General features: G+C 53.1%; 2 protein-coding genes across 2 annotated transcripts; one reads left to right on the forward strand and one right to left on the reverse strand.

The window, feature by feature from the left end:
• Positions 1-700: 700 nt before the first annotated feature.
• VPS72 (vacuolar protein sorting 72 homolog) lies at positions 701-4,258 on the reverse strand. The gene is made up of 6 exons (XM_014893349.2): positions 4,036-4,258; positions 3,289-3,441; positions 3,078-3,189; positions 2,728-2,907; positions 2,039-2,180; positions 701-1,496 (listed from the first exon to the last, which is right to left on the reverse strand). Exons 1-6 carry the CDS (start codon positions 4,150-4,152, stop codon positions 1,133-1,135), a joined length of 1,068 nt encoding a protein of 355 aa, XP_014748835.1. The 5' UTR covers positions 4,153-4,258; the 3' UTR covers positions 701-1,132.
• Positions 4,259-4,986: 728 nt separating this feature from the next.
• On the forward strand, positions 4,987-17,658 carry PIP5K1A (phosphatidylinositol-4-phosphate 5-kinase type 1 alpha). The gene is given in 17 exon segments (XM_088181068.1): positions 4,987-5,077; positions 6,737-6,771; positions 6,931-7,005; positions 7,700-7,830; positions 8,050-8,167; positions 9,170-9,322; positions 9,730-10,029; positions 10,251-10,325; positions 10,328-10,461; positions 11,043-11,126; positions 11,262-11,310; positions 11,761-11,845; positions 12,430-12,537; positions 13,543-13,687; positions 14,373-14,432; positions 14,960-15,023; positions 15,500-17,658. Coding segments are annotated over 17 exon segments (1,683 nt in total). The 5' UTR covers positions 4,987-5,013; the 3' UTR covers positions 15,503-17,658.
• Positions 17,659-18,022: the final 364 nt, after the last annotated feature.

An 18,022-nucleotide genomic window follows, 5' to 3' on the forward strand; every position in this document is an offset into this window, starting at 1 on the left:
ATCTCCCTGGAAAAGGGGCTCCCACCCCACATTTTTTGTAGGATTTCCTGGAAAAAGGGGATCCCACCTAAGTTTCCATAGGATCTCCATAAAAAGGAGCTCCCATCCCGTATTTTCTGTAGGATCTCCTGGAAAAGGGGCTCCAATCCCATATTTTCTGTAGGATTTCCATGAAAAGGGGCTCCCACTCCAAATTTTTTGTAGGATTTCCATGAAAAGGGGCTCCCACCCCACATTTTTGTGGGATCTCACACCACCCCACACAAACCAAGCCCCAACTCTGCTTTATTCCCTCCCCAACAGCCCCTGTGAACAGTGACCCCCCCAAAAAATCACTCCCAATGATCCCACATCCCTAAATCCTGACACCCCAATATCCCAAAATCTTGGGATTTCAGGAGCTGGGAACGTTTTGATGATTTTGTGTCATTCTGGGTTGGGTCTTCTCAAAAAAATACAACCCCAAAACCTCAATATCCCGATATCCCAATATCCCCAAATCCCAAATCCCAGTGTCCCAAAATTCCAGGATTTCAGGCGGTGGGAACACTTTGCTTCTTGATGATTTTCTGCCGTTTTGGATGGGAGCCACTCAGCAAATCCATCGCCGTGGACGACGCCATCTCCCAATATTCCAGCACCCCATACCCCAACACCCCAAACCCCAAATCCCAGGATTTCAGGCGCTGGGCACGCTCTGTTTGATGACGATTTTCTGCCATTTCGGATGGAAGATCCTCAACAAATCCATCGCCGTGGATGACTCCATCTCCCAATATCCCAATATCCCAACACCCCAATAACCCAAATACCCCCAAATCAGGGACGTCAGGTGCTGGGCACGCTCTGTTTGATGACGATTTTCTGCCATTTTAGATGGGAGCAACTGAACAAATCCATCGCTGTGGATGACTCCATCTCCCAGTATTCCAAATCCTGAAATCCCAATACCCCAATAACCCCAATACCCCAAATCCCAGGATTTCAGGCGCTGGGCACACTCTGTTTGATGACGATTTTCTGCCATTTTAGACGGGAACCACTGAACAAATCCATTGCTGTGGATGACTCCATCTCCCAATATCCCAATACCCCAACACCCCAATAACCCCAACACCCCAAATCAGGGACGTCAGGCGCTGGGCACGCTCTGTTTGATGACGATTTTCTGTCGGCCCGGGCGCGGGCCGGGGCCGTCGGCGGGCGCGGCCATGGCGGCGGCGGCGCTGGGCAGCCCGTGCGCCGTGATGTATTTCCTGTAGGCCTCGCGGATGATGCGGAAGGCGCGGGCGTTGGAGTAGGGGATGTCGGTGATGGGGTCCCGGTACAGGGCGGGCTTGTGGGTGACGGGACACAGCTCCCGCACCGGCAAACGCGGCGCCTTGCACTTGGGGAAGCAGCGCTCGAAGGTGGCGTCGTCGCTGAAGGAGATGAAGGTGCGGGAGCATTTCCCCGGGGACGGGGGGGAGCCTGTGGGGTGCGAGTCGGGGTCCAGCCTGGAACGGGACAGGGAGAAGGGGGGTGGCAGGGTGGGACACGTATAGGTGTGCATCGGGGTTTGGGGTGCCCAGAAACTGACGCTCCCCAGGGGTTTGGGGTCTCACAAACTGTGAATCTAACGGGGTTTGGGGTGCCCAAAAACTGCACCTTCAATGGGGTTTGGGGTCTCACAAACTGTGAATCTAATGGGGTTTGACGTGCCCAAAAACTGCCACTCCAATGGGGGTTGGCGTGCTATGGTGGTGCCCAAAACCTGTTTTTCCCATGGGATTTGGGATTGCCAAGGTGGTGCCCAAAAACTGCTACTCCCAAGGGGCTTGGGGTGCCAAGGTGGTGCCCTACACCTGTTTTTCCCATGGGATTTTGGTGCTCCAAGGTGCTTTTCCCTCCTCAGATTGAAAAGGAAACCAAAGGGAAATCTCCAGTTTGGGATCCAGCCCCCAAAATCGGAATTTTGGGATTGGGGCGCTGCCCAACCCCTGTGGAGCAGCTGCAGGGGACGATCCAGGCTGGGATTTGGGATTTTGGAGGCGCTCACCCCTCGACGTCCACGGGGTCGTCGCGGCCGGGCTCTGGCAGCAGGGGCATGGTGAGGGACCAGTAGCGGATCACGGGGCCCACGATCTTCCTCTTCTTCTGCACCTGCTTCTTCTTGTCGGCCTCCAGGCGCTCGTAGTTCTCTGGGATTGGGGGGCGGGAATGGGGTTGGGAATAGGGGCAGGAATGGGGTCAGGATTGGGGGCAGGAATGGGGGCAGGAATGGGGGCAGGAATGGGGCAGGGAATGGCTCATCCCAGCATGGCCACGTTTCAGGGGTGCCAGGTCTGGTCCTGGGATCCCTGTGCCATTCCTGGGATCCTTATGACATTCCTGGGAACCCTGTGACATTCCTGGGATCCCTGTGCCATTCCTGGGATCCTTATGACATTCCTGGGATCCTTATGACATTCCTGGGAACCCTATGACATTCCTGGGATCCCTGCGACAGTCTTGGCATCCTTGTGCCATTCCTGGGATCCCTATGACATTCCTGGGAACCCTGTGACATTCCTGGGAACCCTGAGCTGTTCCCAGTGACATTCCCTGTCCCGTTCCTGCTGCCCTGGTGCCATTCCTGAGGTCCCTGTCTCATTCCCAGTCCCATTCCCGGTGTCCCTGTCCCATTCCCATTCCCAGTATCCCATTCCCAGTATTCCAATCCCAGTATCCCAATCCCATTCCACTCACCCAGGGAGCGCAGGTTGATCTCCTCAGTGATCTTGGCCTCCTCCAGCAGCTCCTCCTGGGTCAGGGGCCGCTCGTAGCTGGTGCCTCCCTTTTTCCTCTTGGATTGCACCTGGCGCTCCTGGAGCCGCAGGAACGTCTGCCGGGTGTGCTCCGTGGTGGACTGACGCATGTGCTTCCTGCCTGGAGGGACACTGCATCAGCCCTGGGATCACTGGATCACCCTGAGATCCCGGAGATCCCATTCCCAGCCCCCGGAGAACCAGGAGCTCTCCCATGGGATCCCATTTCCAGCTGGGATCACCCAGACCCTGCTCCCACCCCATCCCCACCCATCCCCACCCCACACTCACTGTCTCCCCCATCCTCCTGCAGCTCCAAGGGCACGGATTTCACCTCCCTACTTTTCTGGGATCCTCCCCGCGGCCCCTCCGCCTTCTTGGCCCGGAGGCTCTTGAGCGGCTCCTGAAGGACAAAACACATAATTACAAAAACAAAACCCCAAACCGATGGTCTTGGGGCCGTTTTTCCGCAGGAAAAGCCGCCCGGGGGGTGTCTGGGTACCCGGTAGGCCTTGGTGAGGACGCGGCGGCGGCGCCGGGGCTCGGCCTCGTCCTGCTCCGAGCCCGGCTCGTCGCCCTCGTCGATGTCGAAGTCCGAGTCCACCTCGTCATCGCTGTCCGAGTGCTCCCCGCGGTACTCGTCGTCCCCCGATTCCTGTGGGGATGTTGGGAATGTTGGGAATGTGGGGTTGGGAGCGATGGAACCCCACTGAGGGAGCCCCAGGGGACTCGCTGTCCCCAGATTCCTGTGGGACACAGGCACGGATGCCCACGGAACATCCCACCCTTCTGAGGGGCTCCCATGGACCCGTTATCCCTGGATTCCTGTGGAATTCGGGATCTCTCACCCCACAGACCCCTCTGAGGGGCTCCCATGGACGCGTTATCCCCGGATTCCTGTGGAATTCGGGATCTCTCACCCCACAGACCCTTCTGAGGGGCTCCCATGGACCCCCGTTATCCCGGAATCCCACAGGGATGGATCACCGAGGGGATCCCACGGATCCCCCAAAACCTCATCCCTGGATATCCCCACATCCCTGCACACGCCCACATTCCCTGGAAAATCCCCACATTCCCTGCAAACCCCAGCTGGGGACCCCCAGCCTCCCTCGGCCCCCCCACTCCCCTCACGTTTCCCGCCACTGCCCTCCCTCCCCTCAGAGCGCGGGCGCCGCTCCCGCCGCCCTCGCCGCCCTCCCGGCGGGCTCGTCGCCGTCTCCCGCCGCTCCCTCCCGCTGCCGCTCGCCTCGTTGAAGCCGCCGTAGGTGGTCTGGTAGAACTCGTCCTCCTCCTCGGCCTGGAGCAGCCCCGAGAGGCGATTCCCGGCCGTTCTCCGCGGGGCGCGGCCCTCGGCCAGGCTCATCTCGGCGCTCGCGGTCTCGCCCTGCGGGGCGGGCCCGGCAGGCGGCTCAGCCGAGCGCCGAGCGATCGATGGGCAGCGACACCGCGCGGGGGAAGAGGGGACGTGCGGGGTGACGTCATCGCGTGAGGTGACGTCATCGCGTGGGGGCGCGTCATTGTTTTGAGTGACGTCATGAGACGGGTGTGGCTCTGTGGCATCATAGGATAGAGGCACCAATGCGTGAGTGACGTCACAGGATGGCGATGCGTGCGCTCTGTGACAACACAGGGTGAAGATGCCCGTGCTCCTGTGACGTCGCTGAGTGGGGGTGTGGCACATAAGGGTGCTGCTCTGTGACGTCATTTACCGTTGTGCTCATGTGACGTCAGCGGTCAAGATGACGTCACTCCTCCCGTTTCGTGACACCCCGGGGGCGAATCCAAACGGGAAGAGAGGCGGCGCCGCCGCCCGAGCTGCGCATGCGCCGCGCTCGCCCGCCCGCGTGGCCCCCGCTCCCCCCATCGCCCGCGGCCGCGTGGGGCGCACCGCGAGGGGCGGGGCTGAGCGCTAAGGGGGCGTGGCTTAGCATAAAACGGGGCGCGCCCACGCCTGATTGGTGGGGTTAAGCATTGAGGGGGCGTGGTTTAGCGCGGAGAGAGCGGGGTGGCCGTGGAGGAGGCGTGGTTTAACCGCGCGGGGGCGGTGCCACGGGGAAAAAGGGCGGTGCTGGGCGGAGAGCGGGCGTGTCTCTGCCCACACGAGGCTCGCTAATATGCATAATGGGCGTGGTTTACCCTGAATGGGCGTGGCCTGTGGGGGCGGCCGGGCGTGGCGCGCGGGGGCGGGCTGAGGGGGGGGGGGGCGCGCAGCGCGCGCTCCAAGATGGCGGCGGCGGCGGCGGGGCCCGAGTCGGGCGGCAGCAGCGGCAGCAGCGGCGGCCTCGGCGGTACCGGCCGGGAACGGGGCCGGGCATGGGGCCGGGGGGCTCGGGCAGGGCTGGGAAGGGGTCCGGGGTGGGGGGTCAAGGGGGCGTGGGGGGGTGAGGGAAGGGGGTGGGGGGGGTCTGAGGGCGTGAGGGGATGAGGGGAATGAGGGGGTTTTGGGGGGCTTAGAGGGGTCTGGGGGCGTGAGGGGAATGAGGGGGTTTTGGGGGATTATGAGGGGTCTGGGGGCGTGAGGGGAATGAGGGGATTTTGGGGGATTATGAGGGGTCTGGGGGCGTGAGGGGAATGAGGGGGTTTTGGGGGGCTCTGAGGGGTCTGGGGGCGTGAGGGGAATAGGAGGACTTGGGGGTTTATGAGGGGGGATTTGGGGGTTTATGAGGGGGATTTTAGGGGATTGTGAGGGGGGTTTTGGGGGTCTATGAGGGGTTTATTGGGAGAATTATGAGAGGTTTTTTGGGAGAGTTATGAGGGGGATTTGGGGGTTTATGGGGGTCTGGGGGTGTGAGGGGAATGGGGGGATTTGGGGGATTGTGAGGGGCTTTTTGGGAGCTATGAGGGGAATTTTGTGGGGTTACGAGGGGTCTATTGGGAGAGTTATGAGGGGGCTTTTGGGGGATTATGAGGGAGAATTTTGTGGGGTATTGAGGTTTTTTTGGGAGCGTTATGAGGGATTTGGATCTTCCTGAGGGAATTTTGGATCTTCCTGAGGGAATTTTTTGGGGATTTGGATCTTTCTGAGGGAATTTTGGGGAGGATTTGGATCTTCCTGGGGGTGTTTAAGATTCCATGGGGGAAGGGTCTGGACTCGGCTTTTCCCTGGAAAAACAGAATTCCAAACTTCCCTTTTCGGGGGAAAGGGAACAGGGGGAGGGATTTGAGAGCCTCAAAATTTTCCCCCCCTCCCCAAAAATTAAAAAAAAAAAAAAATAAAATAAAAAAGGAACGGGGCGGGGAAGGAGAAGTTTGTTGGTGCCAGGGAAATCCGATCCCAGTTCCTGTCCGGTGACTCACGGGGGAGGAGAGGTGGGAGCAGCTCGCGGGGATCCCAAAATCCCGGGGGAAAAAATCCCCAAATCCCGGGGAAAAAAATAAAAATAAAATCCCCCCAAAGAAATGGCTGCGGGGACGGCGACAAAAGCGTGGAATGTGTTGGGATAAGCGGGAATGTGAGCCAGGGAAGGGGCTGGAAGAGCAGCCAGCGCTCGGAAAACCGGGAATTCGCCGGCTTTTAGGGATGAACCAAGGGATTTTTTGGTTTTTCCAACCTGGAATTTTTCCTTTTCCCGGTTTTCCCCCAGCCCGGCGGAATTTCTGGGAGAATCCAGCCCTTTTATCCAGCTTTCTTTCCAGCTCCAAATCAGTTTTTCCACCTTGAATCGTGGGTGCATGTCCATAAAAATTCCCTTTGGGAAGGAGCTCCCTGCTCTTCACTTTTCCCTGGAAGGATTCAAGGTCTGGCCTCTGATTTTCTGGCTCTTCATCCACGCTTTTTTTGGGAATTTGGAGCCAGAAACTCAAGGAGAAGAGTGTGGGGAGTTGGAATAAATTCCATTTTTGTGTTTTGGGGTTTTTCTTTGTTTTCTGGGGTTTTTCTGGGATTTTTTCCTTGCTTTTCTGGGATTGATCCCTCCCTGAGCGTGGATTTTCCTTTCTCTTGGCAGGATCCAACACCTTCAAAAAATCCCTGACTCCTGAGGTGAGTTCCAGGCTGGAAAAATCCCAAATTCCAGCCTTTTCTTCACCTTTTCCACCTTTTCCTGTTCCTTTTCCAATATTTTGGGTGAGAAAAAATCCTGGAAAAGACTGAATTTTCCTTTTTTTTCCTCCCTCTCTTCCCGTTTTTCCCTTTCCCAAGATGCCAGGAGGATCCCAAACCATCCGGAAGGGCCACAGAGGAGTGGATTCCACGGGGGAAACCACCTACAAAAAGGTAAATTCCCGCTTTTTCCCCTCCTTTCCCCCAGGAATTCTGCCTGGGATCGCTGTGGGAATGGGAGGAGATTCCATGGAAATGAAGGAATTTTAGAGTGTTGGGTTTTTTTTTTTTTTTGGCTGCTTTTCCAGAACATTTGGGAAGAAGATTTTTAATCTCTGATTTCCCAGTTTTTTTGGGAGCTTCCCAAAGGCACAAAAATTCCCATAAATCCCATGGAGTGGCTGGAATTGGCTGGGCAGGGAGTGAATTGTTTGGGAGTTTTGTAAATGTGGAGTTTTTTGGGGTTTTCCCTAGAATTCCTTCCATTGCTATTGGAATCCTTCCATTGAATTCCCATTCCCATTGGATTCCCATTGAACTCCCATTTACCATTCCCATCAAATCCCAGCCATTCCCAGTTCCCATCTGGAATTCCCATTCCCACCCCAATTCTTATCCATACTTCCCATTCCCACTGGAATTCCTGTTTCCTACCAGGAATTCCTATTCCCACCCCCATTTTCCCGTGTATAGTCCCCATTTCCCCAGTCCCCATTTCCCCATGTATAATTCTCGTTTCTCATGTGTAATTAATCCCATTTCCCCCGTGTACAATCCCCATTTTCCCGTGTATAATCCCCATTCCCAATCCCATTTCCCCCATTCCCAATCCCGTTTCCCCATTCCCAATCCCATTTTTTTTCCCCAGACCACGTCGTCGGCGCTGAAGGGCGCCATCCAGCTGGGCATCACTCACACCGTGGGCAGCCTCAGCACCAAGCCCGAGCGGGACGTGCTCATGCAGGACTTCTACGTCGTCGAGAGCATCTTCTTCCCCAGGTTCACATCCCTTTGCCCCTTCTTCCTCCTTCTTCCCCCGTTTTTCCCCCGTTTTTCCCCCGTTTTTCTCCCTTTTCCTCTCCTTTTCCTCCCCTTTCCCCATTCCCTCCTCTCCTGGGGCTGTCCCAGCCCAGGTTCCCTGTGGAATATCCCAGTCAATCCCAGTCAATCCCAGTCACTCCCAGTCAATCCCAGTCCCACCGTGCCGTGTCCCCACAGCGAGGGCAGCAACCTCACCCCCGCCCACCACTACAACGATTTCCGCTTCAAGACCTACGCGCCCGTGGCCTTCCGCTACTTCCGGGAGCTCTTCGGGATCCGCCCCGACGACTACCTGGTGAGTCTGCGCCTCCTCCCCGACACTGCACAGCCCCTCACTGCCCCTCCTTCACTGACCCTCCCTGACACTGCACTGCCCCTCACTGCCCCTCACTGCCCCTCACAGCCCCTCACAGCCCTTCTCTGCACAGCCCCTCACAGCTCCTCACTGCCCCTCACTGTCTGCCCCTCACTGCCCCTCACTGTCTGCCCCTCACTGCCCCTCACTGTCTGCCCCTCACTGCCCCTCACTGCGCCTCCTCCCTGACACTGCACAGCCCCTCACAGCCCCTCCTTCACTGCCCCTCACAGCCCCTCACAGCCCCTCACTGCACAGCCCCTCCCCGACACTGCACAGCCCCTCCTTCACTGACCTTCCCTGACACTGCCCCTCCCTCCCCGACACTGCAGAGCCCCTCACAGCCCCTCACTGCCCCTCACAGCCCCTCACTGCCCCTCACAGCCCCTCACTGCCCCTCACAGCCCTTCTCTGCACTGCCCCTCACAGCCCCTCCTTCCCTGCCTGCATCTCCTCCCTTTTCCCCTTTATCCCTTTTCCCCTTTATCCCTTTTCCCCTTTATCCCTTTTCCCCTTTTCCTCTTTTTCCCCTTTTTCCCCTTTTTCCCTTTTCCCCTTTATCCCTTTTCCCCTTTTTGTCTTTCCTCTTCTCCCTTTCCATATTATGTTTTCCCCTTTTCTCCTTTCCCTTCCCCTTTCTGTCTTCTCCCTCTTCCCTTTTCCCTATCCCTTTCCCTTTACCTTTTCTCTTTCTATTGCCCTTTCCCTTTTTCCTTCCCCTTCTCTTCCCTTTTCCCACTTTTCTCTCTCTTTTTTCCCCACTTTCCGCCCTTTTTCCCCCTTCTCCCTCCTCCCCCACAATTCACCACAACTTTCCCCCTTTTCCCTCCCCAGCCCCAGGCTGCCCTGCCCCTCTCCCGGGCCGCATTCCCGATGGAATTCCAGCTGTTTCCCCGTTTTTCCCCGATGGAATTCCAGCTGTTTTTCCCGTTTTCCCCGCAGTATTCCCTGTGCAGCGAGCCCCTGATCGAGCTCTCCAACTCGGGCGCCAGCGGCTCGCTCTTCTACGTGTCCAGCGACGACGAGTTCATCATCAAAACCGTGCAGCACAAGGAGGCCGAGTTCCTGCAGAAGCTCCTGCCTGGATACTACATGGTGAGCCGGGAATGCCGGGAATGCCGGGAATTCCGGGAATTCCCAACCCCTGGGACGCCGGAACCCTCCCGGTTGGATCTGCGGAGTCACCGGGGTCGGGTTCTCGTTGTTGGGTTTGGGCTGTCTGCACTTTTAAAATGCTGAAAATCCGGGGGGAAATGCCCAAAATCCATGGGAGACCCCAAAAATCCACAGAAAAATCCCTGAAGTCCGTGGGAAACCCCAACATTCCATGGAGAACCCCAACAATTCACAGAAAACCCAAAAACCAGAGTGGTTTTGGTGCTCTTGCCTTGTTTTCGCTGCGATTTCGGTGCTTTCTGAACCCCGAAACCCTTCAAATAAAAAAAAAACAAACCAAGAAACCGGAACTTTGCCAAATTTTTTGAAATTTTCCCCCTCTGCAGAACCTGAACCAGAACCCCCGCACCCTGCTGCCCAAGTTCTACGGGCTGTACTGCGTGCAGGCCGGGGGCAAGAACATCAGGATCGTGGTGATGAACAACCTGCTGCCCCGCTCCGTGCGCATGCACCTCAAGTACGACCTCAAGGGCTCCACCTACAAGCGCCGGGCGTCCCAGAAGGAGAGGGACAAAGTTTTCCCCACCTTCAAGGACCTGGATTTCATGCAGGACCTCCCTGACGGGCTCTTCCTGGACTCGGACATGTACAACGCCCTGTGCAAGACGCTGCAGAGGGATTGCTTGGTGAGGTTTTGGGTTCGTCTGAGGAGTTTTTGGGGTGTTCTGTCTTTTTTTTTAATTTTTTTGTGGGTTGTTTCTGCCGTTTTCCCTGATTTTGGGTGGGAAAATTGTGCTTGTCCGGGTGTTTTTCCTGATTTTCGGTGATTTTTTTTTGTGGGAAAACGATGGGTGCTCTGCTGCTTTCCCAATTTTTCCCCACATTCCCGAATTGCTGTCCGTCCCAGGTGCTGCAGAGTTTCAAGATCATGGATTACAGCCTGCTGGTGGCCATCCACAACCTGGACCAGGCGCAGCGCGATGCGCTGCGGCCGGCACGGCCGGAGGGGACGGCGACGGCCCCGGGCGGCCGGCGGCACAGAGAGCGCTCTACTCCACGGCCATGGAGTCCATCCAGGGAGAGGCACCCAGAGGGGGAACGTTCGAGACTGAGGACCAGTGAGAGAGGGACTGGGATGGACTGGGAGTCACTGGGATGGGCTGGGAGTCACTGGGAGTCACTGGGAGTCAGTGGGGTCGGGATGGAGCGTGTCCCAGCAGAGCGCTCTACTCCACGGCCATGGAGTCCATCCAGGGAGAGGCACCCAGAGGGGGAACGTTCGAGACTGAGGACCAGTGAGAGAGGGACTGGGATGGGCTGGGAGTCACTGGGATGGACTGGGAGTCACTGGGAGTCACTGGGATGGACTGGGAGAGACTGGGAGTCACTGGGATGGACTGGGAGTCACTGGGGTTGATTGGGAGTCACTGGGATTTCTGGGAAGCTGGGAGGTGTCCCTGCCCATGGATTTTTCGGAATCTTTGGAGTTTTTCCATCCCAAACCATTCCTTGATCCCAATCCCTGATCCCAAACCCAAACCCCATTCCCTGATCCTGATTCCAATCCCAAATCCCCAATCCCAAATCCCCAAACCCCAAATCCCCAATCCCTGATCCCAAACCCCAAATCCCCAAACCCAAATCCCCAATCCTCGATCCCAAACCCCATATCCCCAATCCCAATCCCTGTTTTCCCCAGGATGGGCGGAATTCCCGCCCGGAATTCCCGGGGGGAGCGGCTGCTGCTCTACATCGGCATCATCGACGTGCTGCAGTCCTACAGGTCATTAATTAACCCCTTAATTAACCCCTCACCAATTAACTGGCCCCACCTTTCCCTCCTGGAGCAGGAGTTCCAGCCAAACCTTGGAATTCCCTGGGAATTTCTGGGAATTCCTCCTCCCTTCCCTCCCTGCAGGTTCGTCAAGAAGCTCGAGCACTCCTGGAAGGCCCTGGTGCACGATGGGGTGAGGGGGAAAAATGGGAATTTCTGGGGAAAAATGGGAATTTTGGGGAGGAAATGGGAATTTTTATGGAAAGAGATTTTTTTTTTTGAGAGGAATTTTTTTTTTTTTTAAGGAAAAGGGATTTTTTAATGGGGAAATGGGGTTTTTTGTAGAAAAAATGGGATTACTTTTAAAGGAAAGAATGGGGGTTTGCATGGAAAAATGGGATTTTTGTAATGGGAAAGTGCCTTACTTTAAGGGAATTCAGCCCCTTTTTATGGAGAATCTCCAATCTTTAAGGAAACTCCCAAATTTTAAGATTTCCCCCTTGAATTCCTGGGATTTCCTCACAAATTCCTGGGATTTCCACCCAGATTCCCAGAATTTCTCCCCACATCCCTCTGAATTCCTCCCTGCCCCCCCGGAATTCCAGATTTTGGGGTTAATTCCCGTTTTTTGTGGCCATTCCAGGACACGGTGTCCGTGCACCGGCCCAGCTTCTACGCCGAGCGCTTCCAGCGCTTCATGTGCCACACGGTGTTCCGGAAAATTCCACGTGAGTGCAGCCCCACGGGCCCACATTTCCCCCAGAATTCCCAAAGAATTCCCATTCCTGCTTTCCCCTCCTTTTTTTTCCCATTTTTTTCCCATCTTTTTCCCATCTTTTTCCCATTTTTTCCTATTTTTTCCTATATTTTTCAGGTTTTTTCTATTTTTCCTGCGGTTTTTTTTGTCATAAAAATTCCTTGGGAAAGTTGGAAAACTGCTTTTTTTCCCTGGAAAAGTGCTATTTTCCCTTGGAAAAATGCTTTTTTTTTCCTGGAAAACTGCCTTTTTTTTTTTTTCCCTAAAAAACCGCTTTTTTTTTTCCTAAAAGACCACTTTATTTTCCCGGAAAACCGATTTTTTTTCCCCGTGGAAAACCGATTGTTTTTTTCCTGGAAAAATTTCTCTTTTTTTCCTTTGAAATACCATTTTTTTCCCTTAAAAAAACCCTTTATTTTCCTTTAAAAAACCACTTTATTTCCCCTTAAAAATCCCTTTTTTCCCCCCTGTACCCCCTTTATTCCCCCGTCCCTCCCGGATTTCCCCTTTTCCCTGGGAATTCCCGATTTTCTGATGGATTTTTCTCTCCCCCAGTGAAGCCTTCCCCGTCCAAGAGGAGCCGGGCGGGGGCCGGGGGGCCCAGGAGGAGCTGCCAGGGAGGGGCCCCGGCCCCCGGCCCCGCCCCGGGGGACCCCGAGCAAGGTGGGAACAAAAGGAAAAAAAAAAAAATCTCGTTTTTATCACCAAAAATCTCCGTTTTGTCACCAAAAAAATCCCAAATTTTATTGCTGAAAAATCCCGGTTTTCGTCCCCAAAAAATCCCTCTTCTTAATCCTGAAAAATCCCAGTTTTGGTGCTACAGAATTCCCAGGTTTACCCTAAAAACTCCCAGTATTTATGCCAACATTTCCCAGTTTCTACCCCCAAAAATCCCTGTTTTCATCCCACAGAGTCCCCACTTTTATCCCGAAAAGTCCCAATCCCATTCCCAGTTTCCTGTTCCCATTCCTGATCCTGTTCCCGATCCCATTCCCAGTTTCCCATTCCCAGGTTCCTGATCCCATTCCCAGTTTGGTCCATTCCCAGTTCCCCATTCCCAGTTTCCCATTCCCAGTTTCTCTGATCCATTCCCAGTTTCTCATTCCCAGTTTCCCATTCCCATTCCATCTGCTGCCCCGCTCTGTCCCTCCCTCGGTCCCCGCGCTGTTGTCGCTGTCCCCATTCCCATTCCCAGTTTGATCCATTCCCAGTTTGTCATTCCCAGTTTCTCTGATCCATTCCCAGTTTCTCTGATCCATTCCCAGTTTCCCATTCCCAGTTTGTCATTCCCAGTTTCTCATTCCCGTTCCCAGGTTCCCGGCCGGATCTGCTGCCCCGCTCTGTCCCTCCCGCCGTCCCCTCGCTGTTGTCGCTGTCCCCATTCCCAGTTTGATCCATTCCCAGTTTGTCATTCCCAGGTTCCCGGCCGGATCTGCTGCCCCGCTCTGTCCCTCCCGCCGTCCCCGCGCTGTTGTCGCTGTCCCCATTCCCAGTTTGATCCATTCCCAGTTTCCCATTCCCAGTTTCTCTGATCCATTCCCAGGTTCCCGGCCGGATCTGCTGCCCCGCTCTGTCCCTCCCGCGGTCCCCGCGCTGTTGTCGCTGTCCCCATTCCCAGTTTGATCCATTCCCAGTTTCCCATTCCCAGTTTCTCTGATCCATTCCCAGGTTCCCGGCCGGATCTGCTGCCCCGCTCTGTCCCTCCCGCCGTCCCCTCGCTGTTGTCGCCGTCGTTGTCGCCGTCGCCGTCGCCGTCCCTGTCCAGCCCCTCCCCCTCCCTGGGCAGCGCCGGCGCCGCCTCCCCCCCCAGCAGGTGGGAGAGGAATTCGGGAATGGCCCCGGGAAAAGGGCCGGGAAAAGGGGATGGGGAACAGGGATCGGGATTGGGGGAATCGGGAAAACGGGATTGGGAACGGGGATCGGGATTGGGGGAATCGGGAACAGGGGCATTGGGAACAGGGATCGGGATTGGGATGTGGAAAACGGGATCGGGAAAAGGGGATTGGGAATTGGGAACACAGAAATGGGGATTGGGGATAGGGATGGGCAAAAGGGATTGGAAATTGGAAAAGGGGTTGGGAACAGGGAAAAGGGGTTGGGATTGGGGATGGGGGAAAGGGATTTGGGATGGGAAAATGGGATTGGGGAAAAGGGGATTGGGATGGGGAAAGGGGATTGGGGATTGGGGATTGGGGTGGGAAAAAAGGGCTGGGGGGTCAATCCTGAGAGGGTTGGGATTGGAAAAAGGGATTTGGGATCATTCCCGGGGTTTGGGATCAATGCTGGGCTTTGGGATAATTCCCAAGGATTTGGGACATGTAAGGATGATTCCCAGGATCTGGGATCATTCCCAAGGTTTTTGGGATCATTCCTTGGCGACTCTGCCCCATGCCAGCCCCTCTCTGGGAAGATTTCCTCGGAATGAGCCCTCTGGAATTCCGGGAATTCTCCCCCCGGCAATCCCCTCCCAACATTCCCAAATTCCCGAATTCCCGCAGGTCCGTGGGGGTTGAAGTTCACCCGGGGCCTGGAGCAGCTCCTGGAATTTCCCTGCCCAGGTGAGGCTGCATCCAGAGTTTTGGTTTTTAATTTATTTTTTATGGAATGTTTTCCAGGAAATCCTGGCATTTGGAGCTTGTTGGGCTCGGATCTTTCCCAAAAACTGGGGAAATTCCCAAAGAAATCTCCCTTTCCTTGATCCCAGGGCTGGAATTCCTGTGGAATTCCCAGGGAATGTTCTCTCCATCCACAAACTCCATGGAATATTCCCTGTATCCACGTTTTCCACGTGGAATTTTCATGGAATATCCCCTTGATCCAGGTTTCCCATGGAATTCTCCTCTGGAATTCCCAATCCCTGCATTCCTGGAATGCCCCAAAATTCCCAGTGGGGGGAAAAAAGAAAACCAAACTAAAAATCCCTTGGGGGAAAAACCCGATTTTCCCCATGTTTTGAGTTGATTTTCCCAGGATTTCCTGGGAATTCCGTGGGAGCAGCAGGAAGTTGGGATCCAGGGCTGGGATTTCTTGGATTTCTTCCCCCCAGAATTCCCGGAATTCCCGTTTTTTCCCGTTTTTTTTCCAGCGGATCCCCCGGCCCTTCCCTGCCCCTGGAGCTGGAGGAGCTGCAGGAGACCGAGATCAGCTTTGTGAGTGTTTTCCATGGGGGAAAAAAACCAGGAAAAATCGGGAATTTTCAGGGAATTCCCAGGCGTTTGGGAGGGGTTGGGATCCTGGAATTTCCTGGGAATGGGGCGGGATCGGCCCTTCCCTCATTCCCATGGGTTTGGGCAGCCCAAAATTCCTGGAATTCCCCAAAAAAGGAGGAAAATTCCTCATTCCCTAAGTTCTGGAATATCCCAGATGATCCCATCCTGAGCATTCCCAGATTTTCCATCTTTAATTCCAGTGGAATTTGGGAAGAAAATTCCTTCCCAAAATTCCTGGAATTCCTCAAGAAAAGGAAGAAAATTCCTCATTCCCAAAGTTCTGGAATATCCCCAAAATCCTTGGAATTGCCCAAAATTTTGGGGGTGGGGGAACCCAAATATTCCATGGGGAAAATTCCCAGTTTTTCCATCATTCCCTATTTTTGTTTGTTTTTTTTGTTTGTTTGTTTTCCCAGTGAATCGGCGCCGATGGAATCCCAAAAATCCTTTGGAATTTCTTCATTTCCTGGGAGCCGGGAAAGCGGGAACGGCCCCGGGAAAATCCGGGAATGTCGGAATTCCCTGGAAAACCTGAGGCTGAAAATCGGGAAAAAGGACCTGAAATTCCCAGGAATTCCCGAATTTTGGGTTGAAAAAAAACACAAAACCAAACAGAAAACAGGAGAGAATTCCTGGAAAATTCCCACCGGGAATCAGGAATTTTTTGGGAATTTTTTTGGGGGGATTTTTGTTGGATTTTTATCCTGAATTTTTTTTTTTTTTTAATTTTTATTATTCCTTCAGATCCTGGTTTTTAGTGCTGTGGGAATTCTTTGGGGTTATAATTAATAATTATTATTATTTTTTTATTCCAAAATCGGGATTTGCTCCGAGTTTTCCATGGAAAATCCTCCAAAAAAAAAAAAAACAGGAAAAAAAAAAAAAGGAGGAAAAATCGTGGAAAAACTCCTGGCTCCTCCCTTTTCCTGAGCAGGAATTTTGGGAATCTGTTCCCACATCAGAAAAGATTTTTCTGGAATTTTCTTGGAATTTTTGGGGGGATTTTTTTGGATTTTCTTGGAATTTTGGGGATTTTTTGGGGGGATTTTTTTGGAATCTTCAGAATCCGAGCCCATTCCTGGGATTCCCACCCAAAAATTTTTTTAAGGATTTCCCTCCAAAATCCCATTTTTCCAATCCCTAAATTCATAAATTCTTTTTTAAGACCTCTTGACATTCCCACAAAATTCCAGGAGCAGATTTTGGGATAGGGGGGAAAAAAAAAAATTCCCAAGGAATTTCCCACCCCCCCCAAAAAAAAAAAAATCCCAAAAATCCCAAAATTCCTGAGGCTGGAGCTGATTTTTTGCTCCCTGGTTTTGTTTTTTTTTTTTTATGGAAAATAAAAATTTTTCCCCAAAATTTCCCACTTGGAAAAATCCCATTTTTTTTAAATAAAAAACCCTGGAATTTCGAGCTTTTTATGCCGAAATAAAAATCCTGGAATGTCGAGCAGGGAGGGAATTTTTTCTGGGACATTCCCAAAGCTCTTCCCACTTTTTCCATATTTTTTGAAGGAAAAGCTGATTTTTCCTAAAATCCCGGATTTTTTTCCCCCTCTGGAATTGCCTTATCCCGGGAATCTGCAAGCTCAGCAATTCCCAAGATTCCCAGAGGGAAGTTGGGGAAAATTCCAATGGATTTTCCCTTTTTTTTTTTTTTTTTTCTTTTTCCAGGAATTTTCCCTTTTTTTCCTTGGAATGTTTGTCTATATTAGACAAATTCCCTCCCAGTCCTGTTTTATTCCCATTTTTTATTGGATCAGGAGGGGAAAATTCCCCAATTTTCCCCTTTTTTTTCCCCAATTTTTTCCCCAATTTTCCCAATTTTTTTGCCTCCCCCCCAGAACAGAATATTTATGAATATTTAAATATTTTTGGGACAATTCCCCTTTTTTTCCTGGGAATTCTCCTCATCCAGAGGTTGGGGTTGGAATTTTTGGGATTGGGATTTTTTTTCTCTTTGTTTTTTTGGGGATTTGCCTGTTCCAAAAGGAGAAATTTGGGAATTCTGGGGGGGGGGGGGGGGGGGAATTTTCCAGGAGAGAAAAAAAAAAAAAGGATTTGGCTCTTTGGAATGGAATTCATGGAATTTTCCTGGACTTGGGACAGAATTCATGGAATTTTCCTGGATCTGGGACAGAATTAATGGAATTTTCGTGGACTGGGAGTGGATTTTTCCTGGACTTGGAAGAGAATTCGTGGAATTTTCCTGGACTTGGACTGGAATTTTCCAGGATTTGGGATGGAATTTGTGGAATTTTCCTTGGATTTGGGACCGAATTCATGGAATTTTCCTGGACTTGGAACAGAATTCGTGGAATTTTTGTGGACTAGCAATGGAATTAATGGAATTTTTTTAGGATTTGGGATGAAATTCATAGAATTTTTCCCAGACTGGGGACAGAATTCCTGGAATTTTCCTGGATTTGGGATGGAATTCCTGGAATTTTCAAGCTGCCATTCCCAGGGAGAATCTGGTGCCTCTGGATCATGGATGGAATTCTCCTGGAATTCCTGGAATGTTCGTGGAATTTTCCTGCATTTATGAATGAAACTCGTGGAATTTTCATGGATTTGGGAATGGATTTCTCTTGGATTGGGAATGGAATTCCTGGGATTTCCCTGGAATTTTCCTGGATTTTCCCTGGAATTTTTCTGTCTGGGGAATGGAATTCCTGGAATTTTCCTGGAATGGAATTTTCAAGGAATGGGAATGGAATTCCTGGAAATTTCCTTGATTTTTCCCTGGAATTTCCCTGGAATTTTCCGGGATCTGGAATGGAATTCCTGGGATTTCCGTGTCCAGCCTGGAATTGTTGTCACCGTTGTCCCCTCGGGGCCACCAAGGACCCGCGGGGGCTCCTGAACCCCCCGGGCCCGGCTGGGGACACTGGGGGGACATCACTGGGGACACTGGGACACCCCTGGGGACATTGG

Source organism: Sturnus vulgaris, chromosome 31 (genome assembly GCF_052056855.1).
Source record: "Sturnus vulgaris isolate bStuVul1 chromosome 31, bStuVul1.hap1, whole genome shotgun sequence".
NCBI lineage: Eukaryota > Metazoa > Chordata > Aves > Passeriformes > Sturnidae > Sturnus > Sturnus vulgaris.

Bases quoted from the DNA above. Each gene is read 5' to 3' on its own strand.
- VPS72 (XM_014893349.2), bottom strand. From the start codon at position 4,152: ATGAGCCTGGCCGAGGGCCGCGCCCCGCGGAGAACGGCCGGGAATCGC. The intron at 2,908-3,077 runs GTGAGTGTGGGG...GTGTCCCTCCAG, and splicing joins GCAGGAGGATGGGGGAGACA to GCAGGAAGCACATGCGTCAG. The intron at 2,181-2,727 runs GTGAGTGGAATG...CCCCAATCCCAG, and splicing joins GATCAACCTGCGCTCCCTGG to AGAACTACGAGCGCCTGGAG.